General features: G+C 44.2%; 1 protein-coding gene across 2 annotated transcripts in view; it reads left to right on the forward strand.

The window, feature by feature from the left end:
- The window catches only part of CFH (complement factor H), a 633,102-nt gene that overhangs the window by 305,691 nt on the left and 301,350 nt on the right, over positions 1-26,061 (forward strand). For both annotated transcript variants that reach the window (XM_029617534.1, XM_029617535.1), the window contains exons 10-11: positions 597-773; positions 9,734-9,913. In XM_029617534.1, coding sequence (XP_029473394.1) covers positions 597-773; positions 9,734-9,913 — 357 coding nt within the window. The remainder of the gene's footprint in view (positions 1-596; positions 774-9,733; positions 9,914-26,061) is intronic.

The following is a 26,061-nucleotide window of genomic DNA, read 5'->3' on the forward strand; positions in this document are numbered from 1 at the left end:
GAAAATCTTGAAATAACACATTACAGTAGTTGATTCTAAATGAAATTAGTACATGAACCACCATTCATAAGTCATGCAGTTTCAAGAATGGTTTCAACCAATGGATAGAGCATAAATAAAAAAAAGATCATTGAAGAAGTAATGCTGCCACTTGATTACCCATCATAGGCTTGGAATGAATTCTGATCTCTAATAGCAACTCTATTTAGACCCTATTTGTTTTCTTGTTGGTTGTTGTATTTTATTTATTATGTATTATTGTTGTTAAATGTTCTTGAAAATCTGAACATTGAAAACCTAGCCTTGTTTGACAGATAAGGTTCCTTTTCAAATATACACATTAGATTCTGATTTATCAAGAATTTCTTTTTCCATCTGCATGTGTGGGGAAAGCCCTTGATAAATCTGGTCCCTAATCACATAAAATGCTGAAATCAGATCCTTTTAAAATAAATATGTATAGTTTGGGATATGTATTTTATCAATCATGTATCATTTACAATCATATTTGTCAGAGAAGGATCTGTTATGGTATATGTTACTAATCAATCACTGGATGAACATAAAAATGTCACTAATATGTCTCTTTTCTACAGAAACCTGCTCAAAGCCTTCCTTGCAACACGGTCGCTGCTACCCAGATAAAGCTGTGTTCGTGGCTGGAGACATATTACAATGTGAATGTGATGATGGTTACATGAGTCCAGAAAGGGCAATAATAGAGAGAACAGAGTGTACCGAAAGAGGGTGGACAAAGAATCCCGAGTGTGTTGGTATGTGGCTTTGCATGAAGAAAACAAACCTAAAATATATAACCTATAAACATAGTAATGGACTATGAAAGAGCAAAATTCACATTAAAAATTGTTCTTCATGCACCAGTATTCTGCATGTACTATAAAGAAAATAAGTGCCAATCTGGGTCAGTCCATTGCCCATCAAGCCCAGCATCCTGTCTCCAACACTGACCAGTTCAGATCACAAATACCCAGCAGTTTCCAAAGAGTTTATTTCTTTTTGATACTCTCTTCCAGGGATAGTTCTACAAATCTAATAATGTTGTTAAATATCTTTTAAACTTAGCTACTTACCTTAGCCATGTTATCTGGCAATGATTCCACAGCTTGATTGTGCACCAAGTAAAAAAAAAAAAAAAAGACTTTATTTGATTTATTTTAAATATGTTGATTGTTACTTTCATGGAGCATCCCCTTATTTTAGTATTATAAGAAAGAGTAGACAACCATTCTTTATTCACCTGTTCCACCCCACTCATGATTTTGCAAATTTCTGTTGGTCATCTCTTTTCCAAGCCAAAGAGCCCTGAGCTTTGTAGCCTGTCTTCAAATGGGAGCTGATCCATCCATGTTTCATTTGTGTTGCCCTCCTCTATATGTTTTCTAGTTCTGCTAGGTGTCTAAAATGGAATGACCAGTACTGCACACAATGCTCATGGTCTGGTCTCAAAATGGCTCAGTGCAGAGGCAATATGACATTTCTGCTTCATTCTCTTTTCAGATCATTGCTAACATTCTATTTTTTATTTTTTTTTTAGTTTTAAAGTATTCAGACAACGTGATATAAATTTTGAACAGAAACATAAAGTAATTACTAAACAAAGACAAGCCACTTAGGTGGCTGCCACCAATAAAGTTTTTGGGGAGGAAGAAAACTTTGAGGAGAGCATACAGAGAAAACAAATCAAAAAGAAAAAAGCTTTAGCATGTGCAAAGCCTCCTGCGAAACTTACTAGGAAATGCAACAATTTCTCAGAGTCTATAAAAACTCTCAACTGTTCATGAGAAAAGAAAATGAAACAATCAGATTTAAGCCTAACTATACAAATACATGGGTATCTTACACCTAAAGATTGGACTTCCTAATGGAAAGCTAGGAATTCCTTCATCCTTTCCTGTGTAATCTTGGCAAGATCTGGAAAGATCTGTACAGCCCGAACCATAAAACTAGCATTCGAATTCTGAAAGTAACTACACATTACAAAACTGATGTCTTGCTCATAAACAAATAAAACTAAAAACATCACCCTTTCAGATATCTCTAAAGTAGTAGTTTCTAAGAAAAGCAGATAAATGTTCTAACTCTGAAGGAGGTTGCACATTATCTAAGACCAAGTAAATACATTCTATTAAATGAAGGAATATTTCTAGGAGAAATATGCAATATTTCAGTTAAATATTTATGCAAAGTAACTCTTGGCAACTCCCCTATAACTTTAGGAAAATTTAAAAATCACAAGTTTAGATGTCTTAAACAGTTCTCGATAAATTCCATTTTCCTTACAAGAACGCCCAATTCTTTGGTCATCGTGGCATTAACAGTCTGAACATTTTTGATATCTTCTTCCAATGTTAAAATCCTTCCAGTATGTGAAGACAATAGATTTTTATGCTCCTGAGTCAAGGAGTCTAGTCTAGAAGACATCAATAATACAAGTCAGGGAGTCTAGTCTGTTGCAGAAGTAGACCCTTGGACTAAGGTGAGTTTGTTGCTACCCACAGGGAGGGGCCCTGCAGATCCTCACTATTGGCAGGCAGAACTGGCTGGACCAGAGGCTCAACAGGAACTTCACCAATAACAGCTCCAGCTGGACATAGGCACAGGCCTCTGTGAAGAGATGAATTAATTGCAGAAGGTATTGTTGGGCAGCAGGAATAGAGAAAAGTCAGTCCAAGCAGTGGTTGGGACAGGCTGCAGACAGTACACATGAATGCAGGCAGAGGTCAGGGGCAGGAGGAGTTCAACAAGACAAAGAACAAGCAGTGTCACAAGGCAGGCAGAAGTCAAACGTCATCGAGGAACTGTCCGAAATCAAGCCAGGAATCCAAATGAAGACAACCCAGGATTCCCAACCAAGGTCAAGCTGAGAAGTCAATTCATGGGGAATAAGGTGAGGCTGAACAGCAGGAAGACAGTGAAGATGGACAAGGGGAACCTCAAGGCAAGAATGCAGGAACTCTGAAGATACAGGAAAGAAAGAGTAACATGAAGATAAGGCAATGGAACAGGAAAAGGAAACGGAACCAGGAACGAAGAGGCAATCACCTACTCTGAGGAATTCAACCTATTGCTGAGGTGTCTGAGGCAGGGAAGAGCAGGCCTTATAGAGGGGAAGGCCTGTTATGTCATCGAGGGGCACCGTGGTGGATTTCCCACCACGGGCCCTGTAAATGTGTCTGAACCACATGCGTGCACGCCTAGGGATGCCCTGCTCATCTGAGCGGTGTTTCTAGCATGGCACATTGGGCCTGCACGGTGGCTAGCTGCATCTTCACCTGGAGCCCATCCGGGGCATTGGTAGGCCTCTTTTGACCCAGGACTAGAAGCAAGAATGGCCGGTCATGAGATGGACCTGCAACAGGCCAAACGCAACAATAGAAACATAGAAATGACAGCAGAAGAAGACCAAACGGCCCATCCAGTCTGCCCAGCAAGCTATGCACTTTATCCTTTTTTTTTTTTCCTTTTTCTCTCTCCCACCTGTTACTATTGGCTTCCAGTACCCTCCAGCCCTAATTCCCCTCCACCCCACCACCAATGTAGAGAGCAGCGCCGGATCTGCATCCAAGTGAACATCCAGCTCAATTAGGGGTAACAACCGCTGCAACAAGCAGGCCACACCCCTGCCCCATACTCTTTCCCACCGCTGTTTTTTTATTTATTTTTTTTTTGGAGATGGCAGCACTCCATCCTTCCGCTCCGTGAAGGTGGAACACCAACCACTGGCATCCCGCTCCATGAATGCCTCTGTGGCTACTGCCGCTCTGTGCAGTGTTTTGCTGCCTCCTCTAAACCCCCTCCAAGGGACTTGGGTTTCTTGGGGTGCAAAGCATGGAATGTTCTTAGGATACTCTTGTCCAGGATGTTCAAGGCAAGCTCCCATGTATTCTCTTCTCCCACTTCTTGTTCTGATGTCGAACATCCAATATCATCTTTACTTGGTAGACATGTTCTTTTTGGTGGACTCCTCCTGGGGTCTTGGCACCTTTCAGGAAGTAGTGAGTAGTAGGGGCTTGAGGAGGAAGACATGAAAGACATTATGGACTCCGAAGGAGGCAGGTAGGCATATTTGATAGGTAATAGGCCTCACTTGATGGGAAGCAGGGAAGGGCTCATTGAAGCAGGCAGCGAGCCTCATGGAGGGCATCCTGGGATGGATATGGCAGAAACTTAGCCAAACCTTGTCCTCAGGTTTATCTTGTGGTGCCAACCACTGGTGAGCATCTGTTGCCTTCTTGGCTCTTTGAATCACTTTCCAGAGCATCTCTGCCATACAAATCCAAAGTTCTTGGAGCTCCTGATTGGTTAGTTGAGCTGGGGGGAAGGAATGGTCAATGGGACCAGTAATAGAGGAGAAGGCTGTCTCCCATACACAATTTGGAATAGTGATGATCCTGTGGCAGAGCTAAAATGGGAGTTATGGGAGAAATTTGCCTATGGGAGGAAGGTCCCAGTTATCCTGTGATCATTTGTTCAGGCCTCCAAGCCTTTCAGTGTCCAGTTAGTCCATTCTGACTGTCCGTTGGCTTGTGGATGGTAGGCAGTGATATAGTCCAATGTGATATTAAACTTCTGGCAAAGGGAATGTTATTGATCTCCTCCTGTAGAAGGAGGAGTTAGCAATCTGTTATGGATCTCCTCCTGGAGAGGGAGGAGTTAGCAATCTGTTATCAATCTCCTGCTGCTAGGAGAAGCAATCTGTTAGAAATCTGCTCCTCAGGGGGGCAGAGTTAGAATCTTTAATAAATCACCCTGCCAGGGGGAGGAGTAGGCAATCTGTTATAAGTCCACCAGGGAGTTAGCAATCTGTTATGGATCTCCCTGCCAAGGGGAAGAGCTAACAATTGTAATACTCCGTAGGCAGAGTTAATGATCTGTGGTGGGTTGGCTTCCCACAGAGTGGCAGTCTGTATAATACCGCTCTAGTAGTGTAAGGAATGAACACTTAATGCAAATTGGTGAATCCCTGGGCCGATGGCAGATGACACCTCCAGTAGGATATCCTGAGAGGGACCACCGGCTAGGCTGGATTATGGAGACAAACACAGATAGTTCTTTATTAGACAGGAAGTAGAACCACCAGAGGTGGCAGTAGTGAGCTAATATGCCCGGCAGGGCTGAAGTCCCTCAGATAGTGGAATTGCAGTCTATGGGTTGCTGAGCTGTAGAGAGAGACTATAGGTAGTGAGTAGACAGGATATGCTGGATACATAACCAGTAGTAGATGATACACTCCCAATTGTAGATATCTGTAATGGCTTCTATGCAACAGAGAGTCTTCAGTTAATTCAGGAACAGGAGCCGTAAGCGAGTACTGGTTCCTATATGCAGTCTGGAATGAGAATTCACAATATCTGTGTATGAGATGGCTTCTGGAATAGAAGAGAGTCTTTGGAGAGTTTTAGGAACATAGGCCCTCATGGAGCGAATACCGGTTCCTATCTGCAATCTATAATAGTAATTCCCAAGATATAGGTATGCGATAGCTTCTGATATAGAAGAGAGTTGAGAAGGTATTTAGGAACATGGGCCCTCGTGGAGTGAGTACTGGTTCCTATCTGCAATCTGCAATGACTCACGATCTCCGTACCTGCGATAATGTCTTAGACAGAAGGCATGTTCTTAAGATCTACCATGAAATTGGTGGACACATGGGTCCAGAGTTCCCTGGGGGCCAGCAATAGCTGTAACAGCCCCCAAGATCATCCCACCAACATTTTTTGCTGGGTGCTCTTAGGACAAGATTCCATGTAGGCCCTGGCCCTGGTATCTCTCTGAATATGGTCCACCAGTAATACTACTGATGCAGCGTGAGAGTCTGGGCCCATCCAGGGTGACCTGTGACATGGGAATCGTGGGAACACTTCAAAACTTTATCTCAGAATCAGCGTGGAATGACCATCTTCCCTGGAGGGATGGTCACAGAGGAGGCCAAGAGGATCCAATCCAGATTGATAATATGTCTGGGGAGATCACATGTGTCCTCTGCCTCAAAAGATTGGAAGAGGGTGTCTGCCCGAGTGTTCTTAGATGCAGGCTGGTACCTCAATTCAATGTCAAAACGTGTGAAGAACAGGGAGCATCGGGCTTGGCGTGCATTCAGCCATTGTACATGATGAAAATGTTCTAAGTTCTTGTAGCCAGTTAATATTGTAATACAGTGTTGCGCACCCTCCAACCATTGCTGACACTCCTCAATTGCCAGTTTGATGGCTAGCAACTCCCTGTCTCCGATTCTAGAGTTCTGCTCTGTGGAGAAGAACTTTTGCAAAAAGAAGGAGTAGGGGTGAAGAATCCTTGTACTAGAGTTCTGGCTCAGAATGGCCCCTACATCTAAGGAGGAGGTATTGACTTCCAGAATAAAGAGACATGTGGTGTCTGGATGATCGAGGCATAGATCCTGGAGGAAACCCTTTTTCAACTCTAGGAAAGCAGTGACCGCTTCAGGAGGTCAAACCTTGGTATTGGCTCCTTCCTGGCTGAGTGCTGAAAGTGGAGCTGCAATCTGGGAATACTTGGGATAAAGTGCTGGTAGTAGTTTGCAAATCTCAAAAACCTTTGCAGAACACAGAGACCAGAAGTTTGCGACCAGTCCTGGATACACATGACCTTATATATATCCATATGGAAGCCCCTACTGGAAATGATGTAACCTAAGAAGGGTAGACTCTCCTTTTTGAAGAGACACTTCTCCAGCTTTGCATATAATTTATTTGCCATAGCCTCTGGAGGACTTGGTGAATGTCCTGACGGTAGGATGTGAGGTCCTTTGAGAAGATGAGGATATCATCGAGGTACACGATGACACAGATGTACAGGAGTTCTCTAAAGATTTCATTCATCATTTTTTGTAATACTGTGGGAGCATTACACAGGGCAAAGGGCATCGCCAGATATTTATAGTTGCCGTCCTGCATATTGAACACCGTCTTCCACTCGTCGCCTTGTTTAATGTGAATTACTTTATAGGCCTCAAGGAGATCTTTATAGGCCTCAAAGAGATCAAGCTTCATCAAGCTTCATCTCTGAAGGTAGTCAAAGAGCTTGGAAATGAGCGGTAGTAACGGTCTTTCTTTTTTATAAAATTCAGCCCTGGTAATCTATACAAGGGCATAACGATCCATCCTTTTTGGACACAAAGATAAACCCCATACCAGTGGAGGACACAGAGGGCCTAATGAAACCCCAGTCAAGGTTCTCCTTGATATACTCAGACATGGCTCTTCAATTCTGCAAACCAAAAAAGATTACTACTCTCAAAAAATTCACAACTACCAATATGATGTGAAAGCTCTCTTTGCCTATGTCTCTCTCCTCACAAAGTCAGCCCTCCCCCCATTCACAGACATCGATGCAAAAAACAAATGCAATGAAATGGCAACCTTTTTCCATATCAAAATCAGCAACCTCATCTCAAAATTCCCCCTCCCCTCCTTCCTATACCACTCACAAAAACTCATGCATCTCCCTAGACTCCTTTGAAACCACCTCCATTTCTGAGATATCAACACTACTAAAGAAAATGAAACCTTCTATCCACCCCGAGGACTCTATCCCTACAAAATTACTCCTCTCCATTCTTGACATCATTGCCAAACCACTATCAGAAATCATTAACTGTTCTCTCACCCGAGGGCTGGTCCCTTCTGCTCTGAAACAAGCCATCCTCAAACCTATCTTAAAGAAACCGAACCTAGACACTTCAGACCTGGCTAATTTTAGACCAATATATAACCCACAGATTGCCAACTCCTCCCCCTGGTGGGGTGATTTATTAAATATTCTAACTCTGCCCCCCTGAGGAGCAGATTTCTAACAGATTGCTACTCCTAGCAGCAGGAGATTGATATCAGATTGCTAACTCCTCCCTCTCCAGGAGGAGATCCATAACAGATTGCTAACTCCTCCGTCTACCCACAGGGAGGTGCTCAGCAAGTCCTCACTGTCAGCAGGCAGAACTGGGTGGAGCAGAGGCCCAACAGGAACTTCACCAATACCAGCCCTCGTTCCCCTTAGGTTGAGCCCTTGGATGCTGGGGCTGGCTGGACTTAGACGTGGGCCCCTGTGAAGAGATGAATCCATTGCAGAAAGTATTGCAGGCCAGTTGGAATAGAACAAAGTAAGTCAAGGCGGTGATCAAGACAGGCAGAAGACAGCAGAGATGAGAGCAAGCAGAGGTCAGGGGCAGGCAGAGTTCAACAAGACAAGGAGCAAGCAGTGGTCACAAGGCAGGCAGAAGTCAATAGTCATCGAGAAGCAGTCTGAAGTCAATCCAGAAATCCAAATGAAGACAAACCAGGGTTCTGAACCAAATCAAGCCAAGAAACCAATCCAAGGGGGAATAAGGTGAGGCCGAACAGCAGGAAGACACTGAAGATTGACGAGGAACCACAAGACAGGAACACAGGAACTCTGAAGATACAGGAAGCAACCAGGAACACGAAGACAAGGCTTTGGAACAGGAGCAAGAACCGGAACCAGGAACGAAGAGGTAATCAGCAGTAGGTAATTGGCAATAGGTCCTTGGAGTTTGACCTATTGCTGAGGTGTCTGAGGCAGGGCAGAGCAGGCTTTATATAGGGGAAGTCTTGTGATGTCATCCAGGGGCGCCGCGGTGAATTTCCCACTGCAGGCCCTGTAAACATGCCTGAGCCGTGAATGCACCTAGGAATGCCCCTCTCAGCTGAGCAGCATTCCTAACATGGTGCATTGGGCCTGAATGGTGGCTGGCTGCATCTTCACCCAGGGCCCAGCTGTGACATCAGTGGGCCCCCTTTGACTGGGGGCTGGAGGTAAGAGCGGCCGGTCGCAGGATGATCCCATGACCAGACAAATGCAACATAGTCTGCAGGACATCAATATTACCTTTGTTGTACATTCTTGAAATTCTGAGACCAGCTTAGACACTAAATCCCAAATAAAGTCCAAGGTAACAACAGCTGGCTTCAGAATTAGAGTTGCAGTCTTAGAGCCACCGTAAACAGATGATAACAGGAAAGGTTGCAGACTTGAATTAGCAAAAACTGAAGTAAAAATCTCACCATTCGAAGAAATTAGTAGCTTGCAAACCTTTCAGGCTCTCTTCCTGGAGCTTATATCCCCCAGTGATGATAATGCCATTAGGAACATTCAACCCATGGCAACTTCCTCTGACACAGCTGCAGTGACCTCATCCCCTGGAGATTCTAGTTCCATACTGGGTAAGTTGAAATGTTCTGCTGGTGAAGGTCTCAGATCCAGGGGATTCAAGGTAACTTCCTCAGCCGAGTATTCAACCCCCATCATTTAGCTGGATAAATCCAAATTTATCTTGCTAAGTGGCACTGAATATCAAGTCCAATATGTTTCTATTGCTTGTAATTGATTTTGTTGTATCATGCCCTGAGCTTTGGGAATGGCTAGTGACTAATAAGAAATAAAACAAATGAATTAATAGTATCTAAAGCATTCCATCTCCTTTTACTGACTTGAGGAAGCCTTGACATTACTTTCTCTTTTTCATGTTGCTTCCTTTTGACTGAAGCAAAGTGTCTGTATCTATACAGCATTATTTCTGATTATGATTCCTTCCATCCCTAAATGAGACAATCTCTACCTTGCATTTCATTTTGGTATTTATGTAGTTGCAGAAAGATTTAGAGTTACCTTTTATGTTTTATTGTTCTTGATTTCAATGTATGTCACATAATTTACCTTTTCTCATTCTTTTCTTTAGCAATTACATGTCCTGTTGATGATGAGATACCAAATGGATTTTCTACACCTCGAAGGCAGGAATATGAAAATGGACATGTACTGAAATTTTCTTGTGATGAGAATTACTATTTAAAAGGAGAAGAATTGCGTCAATGCTATTATTTTGGATGGTTCCCACAAGCATTACCAGAATGTAAAGGTAAACTATTAGAAACAAGAAAAAGCTTCCATGCACTATTAACCATCACTATTATTCTGTGGATACTGAAATGCAAGGGGATCAAGATACAGCAGAAGAATAGGGTATGAAACAGTAAAACACAGTCTAATGCTGACACATTTAAGATCATGTGCTTAGGGAGAACCCTTTGGGAGAACCCTTATCAAGATATTTATAATTTGTCCTGAAAAACACTTTGACAAATTGAAAATGATATTAGAGAATCAAGAAGCAGCTGTCTTAGAGTATCTAAGAGAAAGATGATCAGCAGAAAGGAGCAGGAGGCAATATTAACACTGTATAGCTGTGGTATAAAGCATTGGTATAGCTTAGGTATATAATTTAAGTTGCTTTTGTGGAGCAACACAATTTTATTTATTTGGGTAAATTAAATTCATCATCTTTCATTGCTCGCCATATGGCAGCTAACAATAAAACATAAAAACATATATAATAAGATAAACACCGTAACAAATATAGTATACCATACAGGAAAGCAAAATCCTTCTCCCCACAGCACTTCTCAGATGGATCTGCCTACCCATCAAACCGTACCTGCTCATAAATGTGCTCAAACAACCATGTTTTAATCTTTTTTGAATTGCTAAATAACTATTCTCTGTTCAAAGTTCTATTGGTCTTGAATTCCAGAGCATTAACACAAAGCAACTAAAAGCACAGTGTTGAGTTGAAATAGAATGTATTAAAACTGGTCCTGGAGTTTTAAGTAATGCTTGATGTGTAGATCTGAAGGCCCTTACAAGTTCATAGTGCACTAATATAGCTGCAAAATATTTGGGTCTTCCACATTGCAAGAAAATAAATATAACTGAAAGAATTTTGATCATAAACCTAGATGACACTGGGAGCCAGTGTAGTTCCTTTAAAAGACGCATAATTTTATTTGTATTCTTATTACCTATAGAAATGTTGAAAAATGATGACAGACTAAGACCATATGCATGGATGACTCAAGGCAATTTGCTGGCTGAGATGAGGGATGAGATGGCATTATCCTCTTTCCCCCCAAGACCCAGCACTGGTCAAATTATCAGGAGGTCAAGGGGAGCGGGCCTCTTTGTACTCTGGGCCTTTCTGTGATTTCAAGTGCAGTGGAAGAGGGGAAAGCAGAGGTCAGAGTTCCCAGAGGACTGACAGAGTGTCAGTGTTACCCTCCATGGATCTCAGAGACACGGCCGGCTGCCGAACCTCACCAAGCTGTGGCGGACAAGCTGCTGCGGATTCTCCCAGGTGCACGCACTCGCTATAGCCTTTTCTTTAAAGGACCCGAAGTGGGAATTCTCTGTGGCACGGGTGAAGGACGTCTTCAAGCTGCCCTTATTTAAGGGTAGTTCGACCTTTTATCTGTGCCTCAGCTACAGGTCTCCTGTCTGATGTGTTTTACTGCTGGTTGCTTGTTTGCCCTGATTTGGATTGTGCCTGGATTCTACTTGCTTGCCGCCTGCCCTGGGTTTGGACTGTGCCTTGGACTCTTCTCTGCCTGCCTCCTGCCCTGATTCGGATTGTGCCTTGGATTCTTCTCTGCTTGCCGCCCGTCAGAATTTGGACCGTGCCTTGGACTCTGCCTGCCTCTGGCCCTGATTCATATTTGGACTTGAACCCTTCTTTGCTTACTGCTGACCTGATTTGGACTCTGTCTGTCAGGCCTCGTACCAAGCCCTTGGTCTTCGAAAGGGTGTCTGCCTACTGAAGGCAAGAACCTTTTGGGCATCTCCATTGGCCATCTTGTTGCAGCCCAAGGGTCCATGTAAGTAACAGATAACTGAGGCCATGGACTCATCAGACCTTTCTGGACTTCAAGCCATACCAGAGCTAGCACAGAGAATACAACAGCAGCAACAATGTCTGGAACTCCTGGCAAACTCCTTGGACTGCCTCAGTGCTCGACTGGATGTCACCGCAACTCAGGCATCTATGGCTCCTCCTGAGACATCTACAATGGCTGCTGCTGCACCCATCATTCACCTGCCTCTACCGCCATGATATACAGGAGATCCAGCGCTGTGTCAAGGATTCCTAATTCAGGGCTTTATGCACTTCGCCCTTCAGCTGGGACATTTTTCTACAGACTACCTAAAGACTACCTTCATCTTGTTCCTCCTCGATGGGAAGGCTCTGGATTGGGCCTTGCCTCTTTGGGAGCACGGAGACCCTCTGCTCCAAAATTTACAAGAGTTTGTAAAGTCCTTCAAGCAAGTCTTTTACGAGCCAGGGCAACACACCATTGCAGGGTCCAATTTGCTACATCTCTGCCAGGGAGCTCGCCCTCTCATGGATTATGCCATAGAATTCAGGACATTGGCCACAGAATTAAATTGGAGGGAGGGCAGCCTTTGATGTATCTTTTTTGGAAGGATTGTCATCTAGGATAAAAGATGAATTGGTGGCTCGAGATTTATCTGACTCCTGGAGGAACTTATCAATCTAGCTGGATGAATCGATCAACGCCTTCAACAGTGCTCTCGGGAAATGAGGCCTGTACTTCTCACCCTGGCCTTTTCTCGCCCTTGTGTTGAGCCAGTTTTGGCATCTCTTAGCCCTCCAAGTGCCATCGGAGTTGAGGAACTGATGCAATTGGACAGAACCCAACTCTCTACCTAGGAGAAACTCCGACGTCAGAATATGGGCTTATGTTTTTATTGTTGTGGAGCTGGTCACCTTCTTGCAAGATGCCCTCAAAAGCCAGGAAATGGGAGAACCTAGGAGATGTTGGGGAGTTGCTCCTGGGTATCACCACACCTGCTCCCCAACTCACCTTGCCCATCACCTTGGAATTGAAGGGAAAAGCACATTCCATGCAAGCCCTCATCGACTCTAGCGCCGGGAGAAATTTTATTACAGAGGATTTGGTTCATCTCCTGGGTATACCAGTGGTTCCTCGAAATAATTGTTTCTTCTATCCATGGAGACCCTCTTCCGGGAAACATCACTTCCACCATAATTCCTCTCCGATTTCACAGTGGAGTCTTGCATACAGAGGATCTTTCATTTCTTGTAATCAAGAAAGCCATCCAGCAGGTGGTTCTAGGACTGCCCTGGTTATGACATCATACTCTGCAATTGATTGAGAATCCTTGGAACTTGTCAAGTGGGGGCTTCGGTGCCAGGACTTTTGTTTGGACCAGGTGCAACTTCGGTCAACCTATGTAGCAGCTACAACCCTCTCAGGCCTTCCTTTACCATATACACATTACTCTGATGTATTCTTCTCACTACCATATGATTGTGCAAGTAACTTGCTCCCAGGCATCACACCACCCCATGGCCAGGTGTACCCTTTATCAGCTCCTGAGACGGCAGCCATGAATTTATATATATCATAGAGAATCTAGATCAAGGATTTATTAGACACTCTTCCTCCCCCACAGTAGCGGGGTTCTTTTTTGTCACCAAGAAAGACGGTTCTCTTAGACCCTGCATAGACTATCGTGGACTAAAAGCTATAACCCAAAGAGACCAGTATCCTTTACCTCTCATCACAGAATTATTGGGTTGATTACAAGGAGTTTGAATTTTCACCAAGGTGGATCTTTGAGGAGCTTACAATCTAGTACATATATGACTCGAAGATGAATGGAAGATGGCTTTTGACACTTGAGATGGACATTATGAGTATTTAGTAATGCTTTTCGGGCTATGCAATGCCCCTGCAGGTTTCAGAATATCATGAATGATGTCTTCCGATATCTGTTAAATCAGTGTGTCATAATTTATTTGATACCACAAATTTTAGCAGAACTGTGTGTTCTAGAGGGATTTATCAAAACTGACACCCAAAATTGCAATAGATATCACCTCTTAATATATGAAAAAATCGTTTTACAACAAAGATTTTAATCAATTATATCCCCCGATGAGGGTTATCCTTCTTTTTTTGTGTTGAAAGATAATATTTTCTCAAAATAAATTTTTTTATGGAGGGAAGTAAAGTTTCATATCATTATCCCACCCATCTTTATGACATATTCTCCATACCTAGACTCAAAAAAAGAGGTGGAGGCCTACTCATAGCAGCAAAAAAAGGCCTAGGACTATCGCTTCAAACCACTAACACCTACCACAACATAGAAGCTGCCTTTTTCCATTCTACCCATCTTCAAATTTGCTTAATATACGCTCCACCTGGAACCATAGAATCCAATCCCTCCCCTATCATTGAACTCTTAACCAAACACATAAATGCAGCTAAACCGGCGATAATTTTAGGTGATTTTAACTTACATGTTGATGCCCCCCACCGTTCCCATAACTGCGAAACTTTACTCTCTTCACTCAATTACCTAGGTTTCACACAAATAGTGAACAGTCCTACTCACAAAGCTGGCCATATCTTAGACCTTATATTCATTAACAAGGGTATCTCCATTACCTCTAACCCAACAACTACTCAGATCCCTTGGTCGGATCACAGACTCATCAATTCTAACCTCATAGTGAATGAACATCCTCCTCTCTCTTTCCCAAAAACTATAATTCATTATAGAAAACCTTGCTCTTCTGATCTCATCAAACTGCAACTTGAAAAAGAATTACCCAAGCTTAATCTTTCAGATGTAGACACAGCAATTAATATCTCCACAAAGGTCGCAGAACAATCATGTCCGAGTTCCACAAAAGTACTTCGCAACCCTCTTCCTAATAGGAAACCTTGGTTCACACCTGAACTAAAAGCTTTAAAACAAAATCTCAGAAAGAAAGAAAAAATCTGGAGAAAAACACCTTCCTCAGCAACACAAGCGGCATACAAAACCCTACTTGCTACAAACAGAACGGCCATCCTTAAAACAAAAAGGGATTTCTTCTCTAAAAAAATTCATCACTTCTTCTTTGATACTAAAGCACTAGGGCTGGAGGGTACTGGAAGCCAATAGTAACAGGTGGGAGAGAAAAAAAGGGGAAAAAAATGGATAAAGTGCGTAGCTTGCTGGGCAGACTAGATGGGCCTGGAATGCCCTTCCGGAGGAAGTGGTGAAGTCTAAAACTGTGAACGACTTCAAAAGGGCATGGGATAAACACTGTGGATCCATCAAGTCTAGAGGGCGTGAATAAAGAGGAGGCATTCAAACACTGCACGGAGCGACAGTAGCCACAGAGGCATTCAAACACTCCACGGAGCGGCAGTAGCCACAGAGGCATTCACGGAGCGGGATGCCAGTGGCCAGTGGTTGGTGTTCCACCTTCATGGAGCGGAAGGATGGAGGGCTGCTATCTCAAAAAAATAAAAAAATAAAAACAGGGGTGGGTAAGAGTATGGGGTAAGGGTGTGGCCTGCTTGTTACAGCGGTTGCTACCCCTAATTGAGCTGGACGTTCACTTGAATGCAGATACAGCGCTGCTCTCTAAATTGGTGGTGGGGTGGAGGGGAATTAGGGCTGGAGGGTACTGGAAGCCAATAGTAACAGGTGGGAGAGAAAAAAAAGGGGGAAAAAATGGATAAAGTGCGTAGCTTGCTGGGCAGACTCGATGGGCCGTTTGGTCTTCTTCTGCCGTCATTTCTATGTTTCTATGTTTCTATGTTTCTATTCTCATATGTCTCTTCCCTTACCAAGCCAGCCGCTCCACTCATCCCAGATGATGTGGCACTCAACAAAGCAATTGAACTTTCAATCTACTTTAAGAAAAAATCTTAGACCTTACAGCCAGGCTCTCTTATCCACCTACTTCATCTCCTCCCTTCACCACCACTCCTCCTCAACTAAACTCAGCACTAGAAACTTTTGAACCCTCATCAACATTGGAAATTGAAAACATCATTAAAAAACTGAAACCAGCAATGCACCCTATCGATCCAATTCCGACCAATCTACTCTTCAATATCCCAAACTCCATCTCTAAACCTATCTCGGACATCATTAACCTTTCTCTAGACCAAGGTCTAGTTCCAGAACAACTAAAGTTTGCTATTCTCAAACCCATATTAAAAAAACTAAATCTGTCCCCTTCGGATCCAGCTAACTTTCGTCCAATTGCCAACCTACCAATGATTGCAAAAATCATGGAAAAAGTGGTAAACAAACAGCTATCTGAGTACCTTGAGGATCAGCATATACTTTTCCCATCTCAACACGGTTTTAGGAAGTCGTTTAGCACAGAAACTCTACTCCTATCCCTCGCTGACAACATTCTTATCAACATGGAAAAATCAAAAGCACTTACTAGTAGAGATGTGAATCGTGTGATCGATCGTCTTAACGATCGATTTTGGCTGGGAGGGGGAGGGAATCGGATCGTCGCCGTTTGGGTTTTTAAAATATCGTGCAAATCGTGAAAATCGAAAACCGGCATACTAAAACATCCCTAAAATCCACCCCGACCCTTTAAAATAAATCCCCCACCCTCCCGAACCCCCCCCAAAATGCCTTAAATTACCTGGGGTCCAGTGGGGGGGAGGGCGTGAAAACCGGCACACTAAAAAAACCCTAAAACCCACCCCGACCCTTTAAAATAAATCCCCCACCCTCCCGAACCCCCCCCCAAATGCCTTAAATTACCTGGGGTCCAGAGGAAGGGTCCCGCTGTGATCTTCCACTCTCGGACCTCCGGTGCTTGTAGAAATGGCGCCGGTGCTACCTTTGGTTTTTCCGTACGGAAAAACGATTCGCGGCAGGAGATCGCTCCCGGATCCCCGCTGGACCCCCAGGGACTTTTGGCCAGCTTGGGGGGGCCTCCTGACCCCCACAAGACTTGCCAAAAGTCCAGCGGGGGTCCGGAACGACCTCCTGCAGTCGAATCGTGTTGTCTACTGCCGGCGCCATTTTGCCATATCGCAACCTGATTGTAAAATAAATAAATAAATTATGTTGTAACCCCAGCCGGGTGATATCAGAGCATTATAATCATCAACGATCATTGATGCTCTGATAGATAGCTAGAGCATGTTTGCAGTCCAAGGAATGCAGAGCCTGTTCTCCTGGGTTCAAATGGGGCCTGGGAAAAAAGGTAGGTAGGATAATAGATTGGTTAGTATGAAATTCCGACACTACCTTTGGCAAAAATTTAGGGTGAGCGTGGAACACTACCCTGTCATGCAGAATTTTAGTGTAAGGTGCGTAGGTAACTAATGCCTGTAATTTACTAACTCTGCGAGCAGACGTGATCGCAAGAAGAAAACCTACCTTCCAGGTGAGAAGGCGGAGATCACAGGAGTGGAGAGGCTCAAACGGAGTTTTCATGAGCCATCCCAAAACCACATTAAGGTCCCAAGCAGGGGCAGGAGGGCGAAGTGGAGGTTTTAAATGCAGCAAGCCTCTAATGAAAGTGATACTAAGGGTTGCATGGAAATGGAGACATTACCTATACCCTTATGGTACACAGACACTGCACTAACATGTACCCTGATAGAGGAAGTTTTTAGGCCTAATTCTGACAGGTGCCAGAGATAGTCTAGGAACCTCACAGTGGAACAAGTGAAGGGGGTCTATGGACATGGAAGTGCACCAGACCGTAAACCTCTTCCATTTAGAGCGATAAGACCTTCTTGTTGAAGGCTTTCATGAAGCCACCAGGACTCGGGATACTGACTTTGAAAGGTTAAAAGGTTGGAGTATTAACCTTTCAACATCCAGGCTGTCAGAGACAGAGCTTGGAGGTTGGGATGTCGCAGATACCCTTCGTCTGCGTGATTAGAAGGGGATCCTTCTCCAGAGGAATGTGTTGGCATACTGATAGGTCCTGAAGGATTGGAAACCACACCTGGCATGGCCAGTGGGGAGCTATCAGAATCATTAATCCTTTGTCCTGCTAGAGCTTCACGAGAGTCTTTGAAATGAGAGGAAGTGGAGGGTACGCATAAAGGAGACCGCTGGCCCAGGAGAGGGCGAAGGCATCTCTTGGTTGTGAGTGGTGACTGCGAATGAGAGAGCAGAAGTTGTCTACTTTGTGGTTGTGGACCGACACAAAGAGGTCTATGCGAGGGTACCCCAAACGTTGGAATATCGTGTCCGCTACCACAGGGTTGAGAGACCACTCGTGCGGATGGAAAGTGCGACTCAGCTTGTCTGCCAACACATTGTCCACTTCCGGCAAGTAGGTTGCTTTGAGGGACATCAAGCGAGAAAGGGTCCATGCCCATATCTGTGCAGCTTCCTGACACAGGAGGTAGGAGCCCATTCCCCCTTTTTTGTTGATGTTCCATATCGCAACCTGATTGTCGGTTTTAATCAGGATAGCTTTGTTTGATAGGCAATCCTGAAAGGCCTTGAGGGCATATCTGATTTCCCGTAGCTCCAGGAAATTTATCTGGTGTTTGTCTTCCTCTGGAGACCAGGTTCCCTGAGTCTGCAGGTTGCCTACATGTGCACCCCACCTGAGGTTGGATGTGTCTGTTGTTAAGGTAATTTGAGGATCTGGAGCCTGAAATGGAAGGCCTTGAATGAGATTGGTGCATCCACCAGGCTAGTGACAGACGGAGCTGTTTGGTAACCTGGATAATGCTGGACATTGGCTGACAAGCTTGAATCCACTGGCATTTTAAGGTCCACTGCATTACTCTCATGGTGAGGCAAGCCATCGGGGTGACATGCACCGAGGACGCCATGTGACCCAGCAGAATGAGGAAGTGACGAGCAGTTGAAGATACTCGAGTCTGCAGTTGATGCTCCAGAGATGTTATGGTGAAAGCACGATCCTGGGGGAGAAAGGCTTTCGCCTGTATAGTGTTTAGGTCAGCCCCTATAAAGAACATAAGAACATAAGAAAATGCCAAACTGGGTCAGACCAAGGGTCCATCAAGCCCAGCATCCTGTTTCCAACAGTGGCCAATCCAGGCCATAAGAACCTGGCAAGTACCCAAAAACTATGTCTATTCCATGTTACCACTGCTAATGGCAGTGGCTATTCTCTAAGTGAACTTAATAGCAGGTAATGGACTTCTCCTCCAAGAACTTATCCAATCCTTTTTTAAACACAGCTATACTAACTGCACTAACCACATCCTCTGGCAACAAATTCCAGAGTTTAATTGTGCGTTGAGTAAAAAAGAACTTTCTCCAATTAGTTTTAAATGTGCCCCATGCTAACTTCATGGAGTGCCCCCTAGTCTTTCTACTATCCGAAAGAGTAAATAACCAATTCACATCTACCCGTTCTAGACCTCTCTTGATTTTAAACATCTCTATCATATCCCCCCTCAGTCGTCTCTTCTCCAAGCTGAAAAGTCCTAACCTCTTTAGTCTTTCCTCATAGGGGAGTTGTTTCATTCCCCTTATCATTTTGGTAGGGTTTGGGATGGAACTATCTTGGATTTGGGATAGTTGATTAGAAACCCTAAGGAAATCAGGGTGTTGATAGTGAGACACAGGGAGGTTAGCACGCTGTGCTGAGTCAGAGCCCTTATCAACCTATCATCAAGATAAGAATAGACATGCACACCCTGATTCCTGAGGAAGGCTGCAACCACCACCAGGCACTTGGTGAATACTCGTAGAGTGGACTCCAGGCTGAATGGTAATACACAGTACTGGAAATGACGGGGTACGACCAGGAATCGCAGGTACTTGCGATTTGATGGAGTAATTGAGATGTGTGTGTAAGCGTCTTGGAGATCTAGAGAGCATAGCCAATCTCCTCTTTGTAGAAGAGGAAGAAGAGAGCCCAAGGTTATCATTTTGAATTTTTTTCTCTGCAAACATTTGTTTAGGGTGCGGAGGTCCAGTATCGGGTGTACGTCACCTGACTTTTGGTATTAGAAAATACCGGGAATAAAACCCTTACCCCTACTGGGAGAGGGGCACTGCTTCTATTGCTTGGGATTTGAGGAGGGATGAGACCTCCTGTTCGAGTGAGTGAGCGTTGTCAGACATCCCCCACATCAACCGAGGCAGAGAGTCCACTGGAACAGTCAAGAAATGTAGGTGGTAACCCTGAGTGACTACTGCCAGTACCCACTGATCTGTGGTGACTGTATGCCAAGCACTGTTGGTGGCAGAGCCTACTGGCGACTGGTATGGATGGAAGAGGAGGTTGGCTTACACTTTCTAGGAAGGAGTCAAAACCCTGATGTTGGTCCAGGCTGAGAAGCTGGCTGAGACTTTTGAGGCCGAGTCTGCCTGGATTGACCTTTTTGGTAAGGTCTGGAAGGGCATCCTCTAGAAGCCGGAGGATAAAACTTCCTTGGCTTGTAGGCTGGCTGCTTAGAATCCTGTCTGCAAGTTCTCTTAGGGGCATATGGGAACTCAGTCGGCACAGAAGAAAGTTGGCGCAGTTTCCTGGTGATCCTTCATCTGTGCCACAGTCTCTCGGATCTTTTCCCTGAAGAGATTATCACCCACACAGGGTAGATCTGCTAACCTGTCTTGGACTTCTGGTCTTAAGTCCAATGATTTGAGCCAGGCCCATCTTCTGGCACTAACTCCTGCTGCAGACACACTAGAGGCCGTGTCAAAGATATCATATGCAGTGCGGACCTCGTGCTTTCCCGCATCTAGACCTTTCTGTGCCAGAGTATAAAGTTGAGTCTGGAGTTGCTCTGGTAAAGAATCAGAGAAGTCCTGGATCCTTTTAAAAAGGTCTCTGTTATACTGTGTCATGTATAACTGGTAAGAAGCAATGCGAGATATGAGCATGGAGCCATGGAAGACACGCCTGCCAAAAGTATCCAGGGATTTTTGTTCCTTCCCTGGAGGTATGGAGGAATGAGGTTTTGAATATCGTGCCTTCTTCTGGGCTGATTCAATAACCACAGAGTGATGATCCAACTGCACCAGATAGGTGGCATCTGTCTTGCGGTTGACCAGTGGGACCGAACATGGGTGTTCCCAGTTTCTCTTCAGGAGATCAAGCAGGATTTCATGAATGGGTATAGACATGATTTCCTTAGGAGCATCTAGAAATTGGAGTACTTCCAGCATCTTGTGCCTAGAGTCCTCTTCCATCTGAAGCTGAAAAGGAATGGTTTCAGACATTTCTTTGATTAAATTAATAAAAGACAGATCTTCTGTGGAGAGTGTCATCTTTCATCTGGGGGAGAGGGCTCTGATGGTAGATCATCCGTATCCTGGTATGAATCATCAGTCCAAGGATTATAGGGCTTAGCTCCAGCACCTAGTGGGTCTCCAGCAGGGAGAAATGGTGCTAATCCTGAAGGAATCCACAACACAATGCAGGAGCAGAAGCCTGTAAAAATAAAAAGAAACCTTTGATTAAAAGAATCTGAAGTTGAGGGGACTTATTGAATTATCTGCACTTCCCTCTGGTGCTAATCCTGAAGGACCAGGCCTAGCGTCGACAGCATTGGAGGAAGCACTGACGGCATCAAAGGAGGTATCGACGGCATCAATGGAGGCACCGATGGCATCGATGGAGGCACCGAAGGGACCAGTGACATCGATGGATGAGTTGGTGGTAAAACTCCAGATGGTGGAATGGGTATCGGTGTTTCCTCATCATCTGATGATAATGGAATCGGTGTGGAATGTCTCTTGGTTCGGGCAGGGCACCGATCAACGCGTCCAGTCTACCCAGTAGCGGTGCGAGTGCTATGGGAATCAAATCGATGACCGGCTTGGGAACCAGTACCAGCGTCAATGGAGGTTGGAAACCCTGAAGTGCTTTACTGATGGCCTCTTGGATCATCCGATCCAATTCCTCGCGGAAGCCTGGGGCATGGAACCCCGGCACCAGAGTAGGAGGCAGCACTGGCGTAGCCAGAGGGTCCACCGGTGAAGGTGGAATCACGGATCCCGGCACCACTGAAAGTGGGGAGAGCCTCGGTGACCCGGTCACAGAAGAGGATGGGGCCTTTTCTGGATGGGGCTTTTGTCGGTGGCTCTGTTGACCTCGATGCCGATGATGTGCCTGGATCGACAGACTGAGACTTCCGAAGCCGGTGTCTACGCTTTTCATGATGTTCTCCTCGGTCCTTTTCTTGAGGAGGCAAGGAGGCAATCGACACCTTTGGAATCATTGACACCGGTCGAACAGCAGCGGTGTCCCAGTGCGAGCGAGAAGTCAATGGCACCGGCTCGGACGACGTTGAAGATATCGATGGAGTCGGGGTTTTTAACTGAAAGAGAAAGTCCATCTTCTCTAAACAAGCCTTACGGCCCTTCGGTGTCATTTGGGTACATTTTGTGCAAGTAAGGACATCGTAGCTGGACCCCAAACATATAACACAGACCCCATGCGGGTCAGTGATGGACATTGTTCAAGTACAGTTGGGGCACCGACGAAAACCCGACACCATGACTCCGACAAAAATTTAGCCGTGGTGCAGTTGCTGGCCGGTAGGCCCCGAAGGGATATCTCGATGGAAACCAACCACAACAAGGGTAAAACCTTACCTTTCGACTGTGGAGTATGAATATCGATAGGGGGACCCCTATGTGGTAGAAGTTTTTGAACATTTTTGAATGAAGTTCTCTGAGGAAAATTTCTGTCAGGATCTCCAAAGAGCTCTTTAACCCATGTGGATACTGCTGCATGGAAAAAAGAAGACTGAAGGGGGACCCTTGCTAGATGCAGGGTCAGTGCATTGCTGGGCATGCCCAGTAGGTACCAGTCAAAGTTCTAGAAACTTTGACAAAAGTGTTCTGTGATTGGGCTCCATCCTGATGATGTCACCCATATGTGAGGACTACCATTCTGCTTGTCCTGTGAGAAATAATGGAACCACCTCAATCCATAATAGACCTTGCCTGTATTCTCTTAGTGTCTTCAGTGACCATTCCTCCTGGTAAGATGGCTGTGGCTCACCATCTCCAATCTAAGGTCTTAAAATGTGCCCATGATTCATGAATTGCCAGACAACCTGGGCAAAAGCGAACATTGAGTTTCTCCAGTGTTACTACTGGGACTCTCTTTTCTTTGACCATCGTTGGCCCTCCTTTCTTCTTTGGCCTCCAGTGGGTTGGGAGCCACTGGTGGCAGCTGTACCTCTTCTCATTTTCAGCCCTTCGGGTGTATCATTTTGCCATGCCACCACGGGGCTCTTCTTTGAGCATGTGGAGTTTGGGAAACCTACAGGTGTGACATTGTGCTCTGCTGCCATGGGGCTCTTCTTCTGGTCTGCAGGGGGTGGGGGAGGAACCACACAGGTGCATCATTTCACGGCACTGCCATGGGACTCTTCTGAACTGTAAGAGGTAGGAACCCTGTGGGCACATCATTTCACTGTGCCAGCGTGGTGATCTTCTTCCAGCATATGGTGGATGAGAATCCTGCAGACACATCATTTTGATAAAGTAAGGCAGCTGCTGGAGGAGCATTTTGGGGACACTTTTTGCTGCTCCAAAAGTTTGCTGCTTGACGTGGCAACCTCACTCTACCTCATTATAGAACTCATCCTGACATATGGCCTCTATAGTCTGTTTATCCACACCAACTATTCAACTTTATAATCCCTACCATTCCCTCAGAGATTCCCTGTGTTCATCCAATACTTAATTCAGTTATTGTTCATGTCTCCACCACCTCTATAGAAAGGCTGTTCTGTATATCTACTACTCTTTCTGCAATGAAATATTTCTTTAGATTACTCCTGAGTTTACACTCTTTCAAACTCATCCAATGACTCCTCATTCTAGAACCTTCTTTCCTTAGATAGAAGCCTACCTCCTGTGCCTGAAAAACTTGGATATATTTAAATGTGTCTCATATAACCTATATCATGCCTTTTCTCTCTACATTTATTTATTTATTTATTTATTTATTTATTTATTTATTTGAAAGTTTCTTTTAGACCACTTTAATCCAAAGCAGTTCACAATAAAACATGCATATAATTAAATTGAACCAACAAAATACAATGTCATCAGTACAAAACAATCTTAGTCACTGCATATAAGATATGGTTATAGCTTCGGTATCCTTAATATTTCTAGCCAACTGCAACAACAAAATATGTACAGCCCTCAATTGGTAGTAATTCTCTTTTACTACATTTATAATTCACTGAAAACTTGCTGATATAGCCAAGTTTTAAGCCCTTTTTTAAATGTTTTTTTATCAGCCAATTTTCTGAAAGCTTCAGCCATTGTATTCCAGAAGATAGGCCCAACCACAGAATTTGCTATATCCCTTACCTCTCCCAGATGTACCTTTTGAATTATAGGAATAAGTAATAATCCTTTATTTGCTGAGCAAAGTTTCCTGGATGATACCTTTGCTCAGCAAATATAGAAATTCAGTCTTGTGTCTAACCGGGAAGTATCACTGTTTTAGATCATGCAATGAAGTAAAGATTGAATTAAATTATTAAATTATTATTACATTATTATTATTAATTATTAAATGTAATTAAATGAATTAAATTATTGAATTAAATTAAATTAAATGTATTGAATCCTAAATTATACTGGCAACCAATGCAATTTATTCAAAACAGGGGTTATGTGATCATATTTACATGTACCAGAGAGAATTCTGGCTGCAATTGGAGAAGTTTAATGGTATTCTTAGGAACCCCAAAAACAATGAATTATAGTAATTTAAACCCATGAAAACGAGGGTTTGAAGCACTAATCTAAAATTATCCAATTTTAGGAAAGATTTAAGTCTCTTCAGCATTCTAATCTTTTCAATAGCCAGATTTAACTAAAGTATTCACTTGATGTTTCATAGAGATTCCTGTATCTAACAAGACACCCACATCCCATGCCACAGACTGAATTACTATCTCTTGATTCTTAAAGTTGAAATTTGGTAAAGCTTCAACATTGGTGTTCTTTGAGATAAGTAACATTTCAGTTTTTTTTATGTTAAGAGCGACTTTATTTTGATAAAGCCATCTCGAGATTGCTGACATATATATTGTTGCGATGCTGCTCGTGGGCCTAGCCGTGAGCAGCCTCTTACCTCCGCTGCCAGCCACCTTGATGCTGTGCGCTGCGGCCTTGAGGCCGCTGCCTGTGCTCCGTGATGGTCAGGGCCACCGCTGTCCTGGCTCTATGGCCCAGAGGCTGCCATTGATGCTGGTACCTTTGCAGCCCAGGGGCCGCTGAAGTCATCCTCTCTCCTGTGTCAGGTGGGTCCATTGCCACTGTCCTCCAGTGTGGCCCAGAGGCCGCCTCCACCCTTGTTGTCCTTGCGGCTTGGAGCCACCATTTCTGGGCACTGCTTTGTGGCCTAGTGCCACCTCCAACCCTCCTCTTCGCGGCATGGACGCCACCTCCACTGTCCGGGGTCCTGCCTCCTAGGCACGCGGATGTGCCTCTTCTGCCTTCTTAAAGGGCCCAGGGTGGGAAAAATCCCTGCTGAGCCTCTTGATGATATCATCTGGGAGTCTACTTTTCAGCCCTATAAAAGGGCACGTCACCAGTCCTTCAGCGCCTTTGCAAGAAGCCAGTCCACTCCTGATCTCCTTGTTGATTCCAGCTTCTTCAAGGCACTCTGTTCTTCTTGGGAATTCCTTTGTTTTCGTCCATGGTTCCTAGCTTCTCGTTGGATCCTGTGTCTTCATCTGTCCTGTCTTCAGATGTCCTATCTTCAGATGTTCCTTTCTTCAGATGTTCTCATCTTCAGATGTCCCTGATGTCCTCATCTTCAGATGTTCCTGATGTCCTCATTTTCAGATGTCACGTCTCCAGACGTGACACTATATTGTTCCTCCTACTTCCTCCTAAATTCTTATTTTTCTCTCCCCCTAAAGCCCCCTCCCTCATCTTACCCCTTACACTAATATCACTGTACCTTAGTATATAACATGAATATCACTGTACCTTTGTATATACACTAATATACACGAATTTCACTGCACCTTTGTATATGACATGACCATGCTCTTGTATATATTTCTGTACCCTCGGATCTATTATATATTACCATACCTCCCTATCTACTGTATATACCTGCTCCAGCTAATACTGTACAAGTTATTCCCCCCAGTTCCGATCCCCCCTGTTTTTTGTAATTTCTCTGTGCAGTTCCATGTAAACCGATATGATGTTTCGATGAATACCGGTATATAAAACGTTTAAATAAATAAACCTAAACACACAACCTCACCTAGCATTTTATAGCTATTATGAAACTCTGTACCGTACTTTACAGGCACCTGTCTAGATGTTAAAATAACAGTTAAACAACATTATTTTAAGTGCCTTATTGTACACCATTGTGACGGCTTCTAGCTTAATGACGGTATAGAAAAGAATTTAAATAGATACAAATAA

The sequence above is a fragment of the Rhinatrema bivittatum genome, chromosome 10 (assembly GCF_901001135.1).
Source record: "Rhinatrema bivittatum chromosome 10, aRhiBiv1.1, whole genome shotgun sequence".
Taxonomy (NCBI): domain Eukaryota; kingdom Metazoa; phylum Chordata; class Amphibia; order Gymnophiona; family Rhinatrematidae; genus Rhinatrema; species Rhinatrema bivittatum.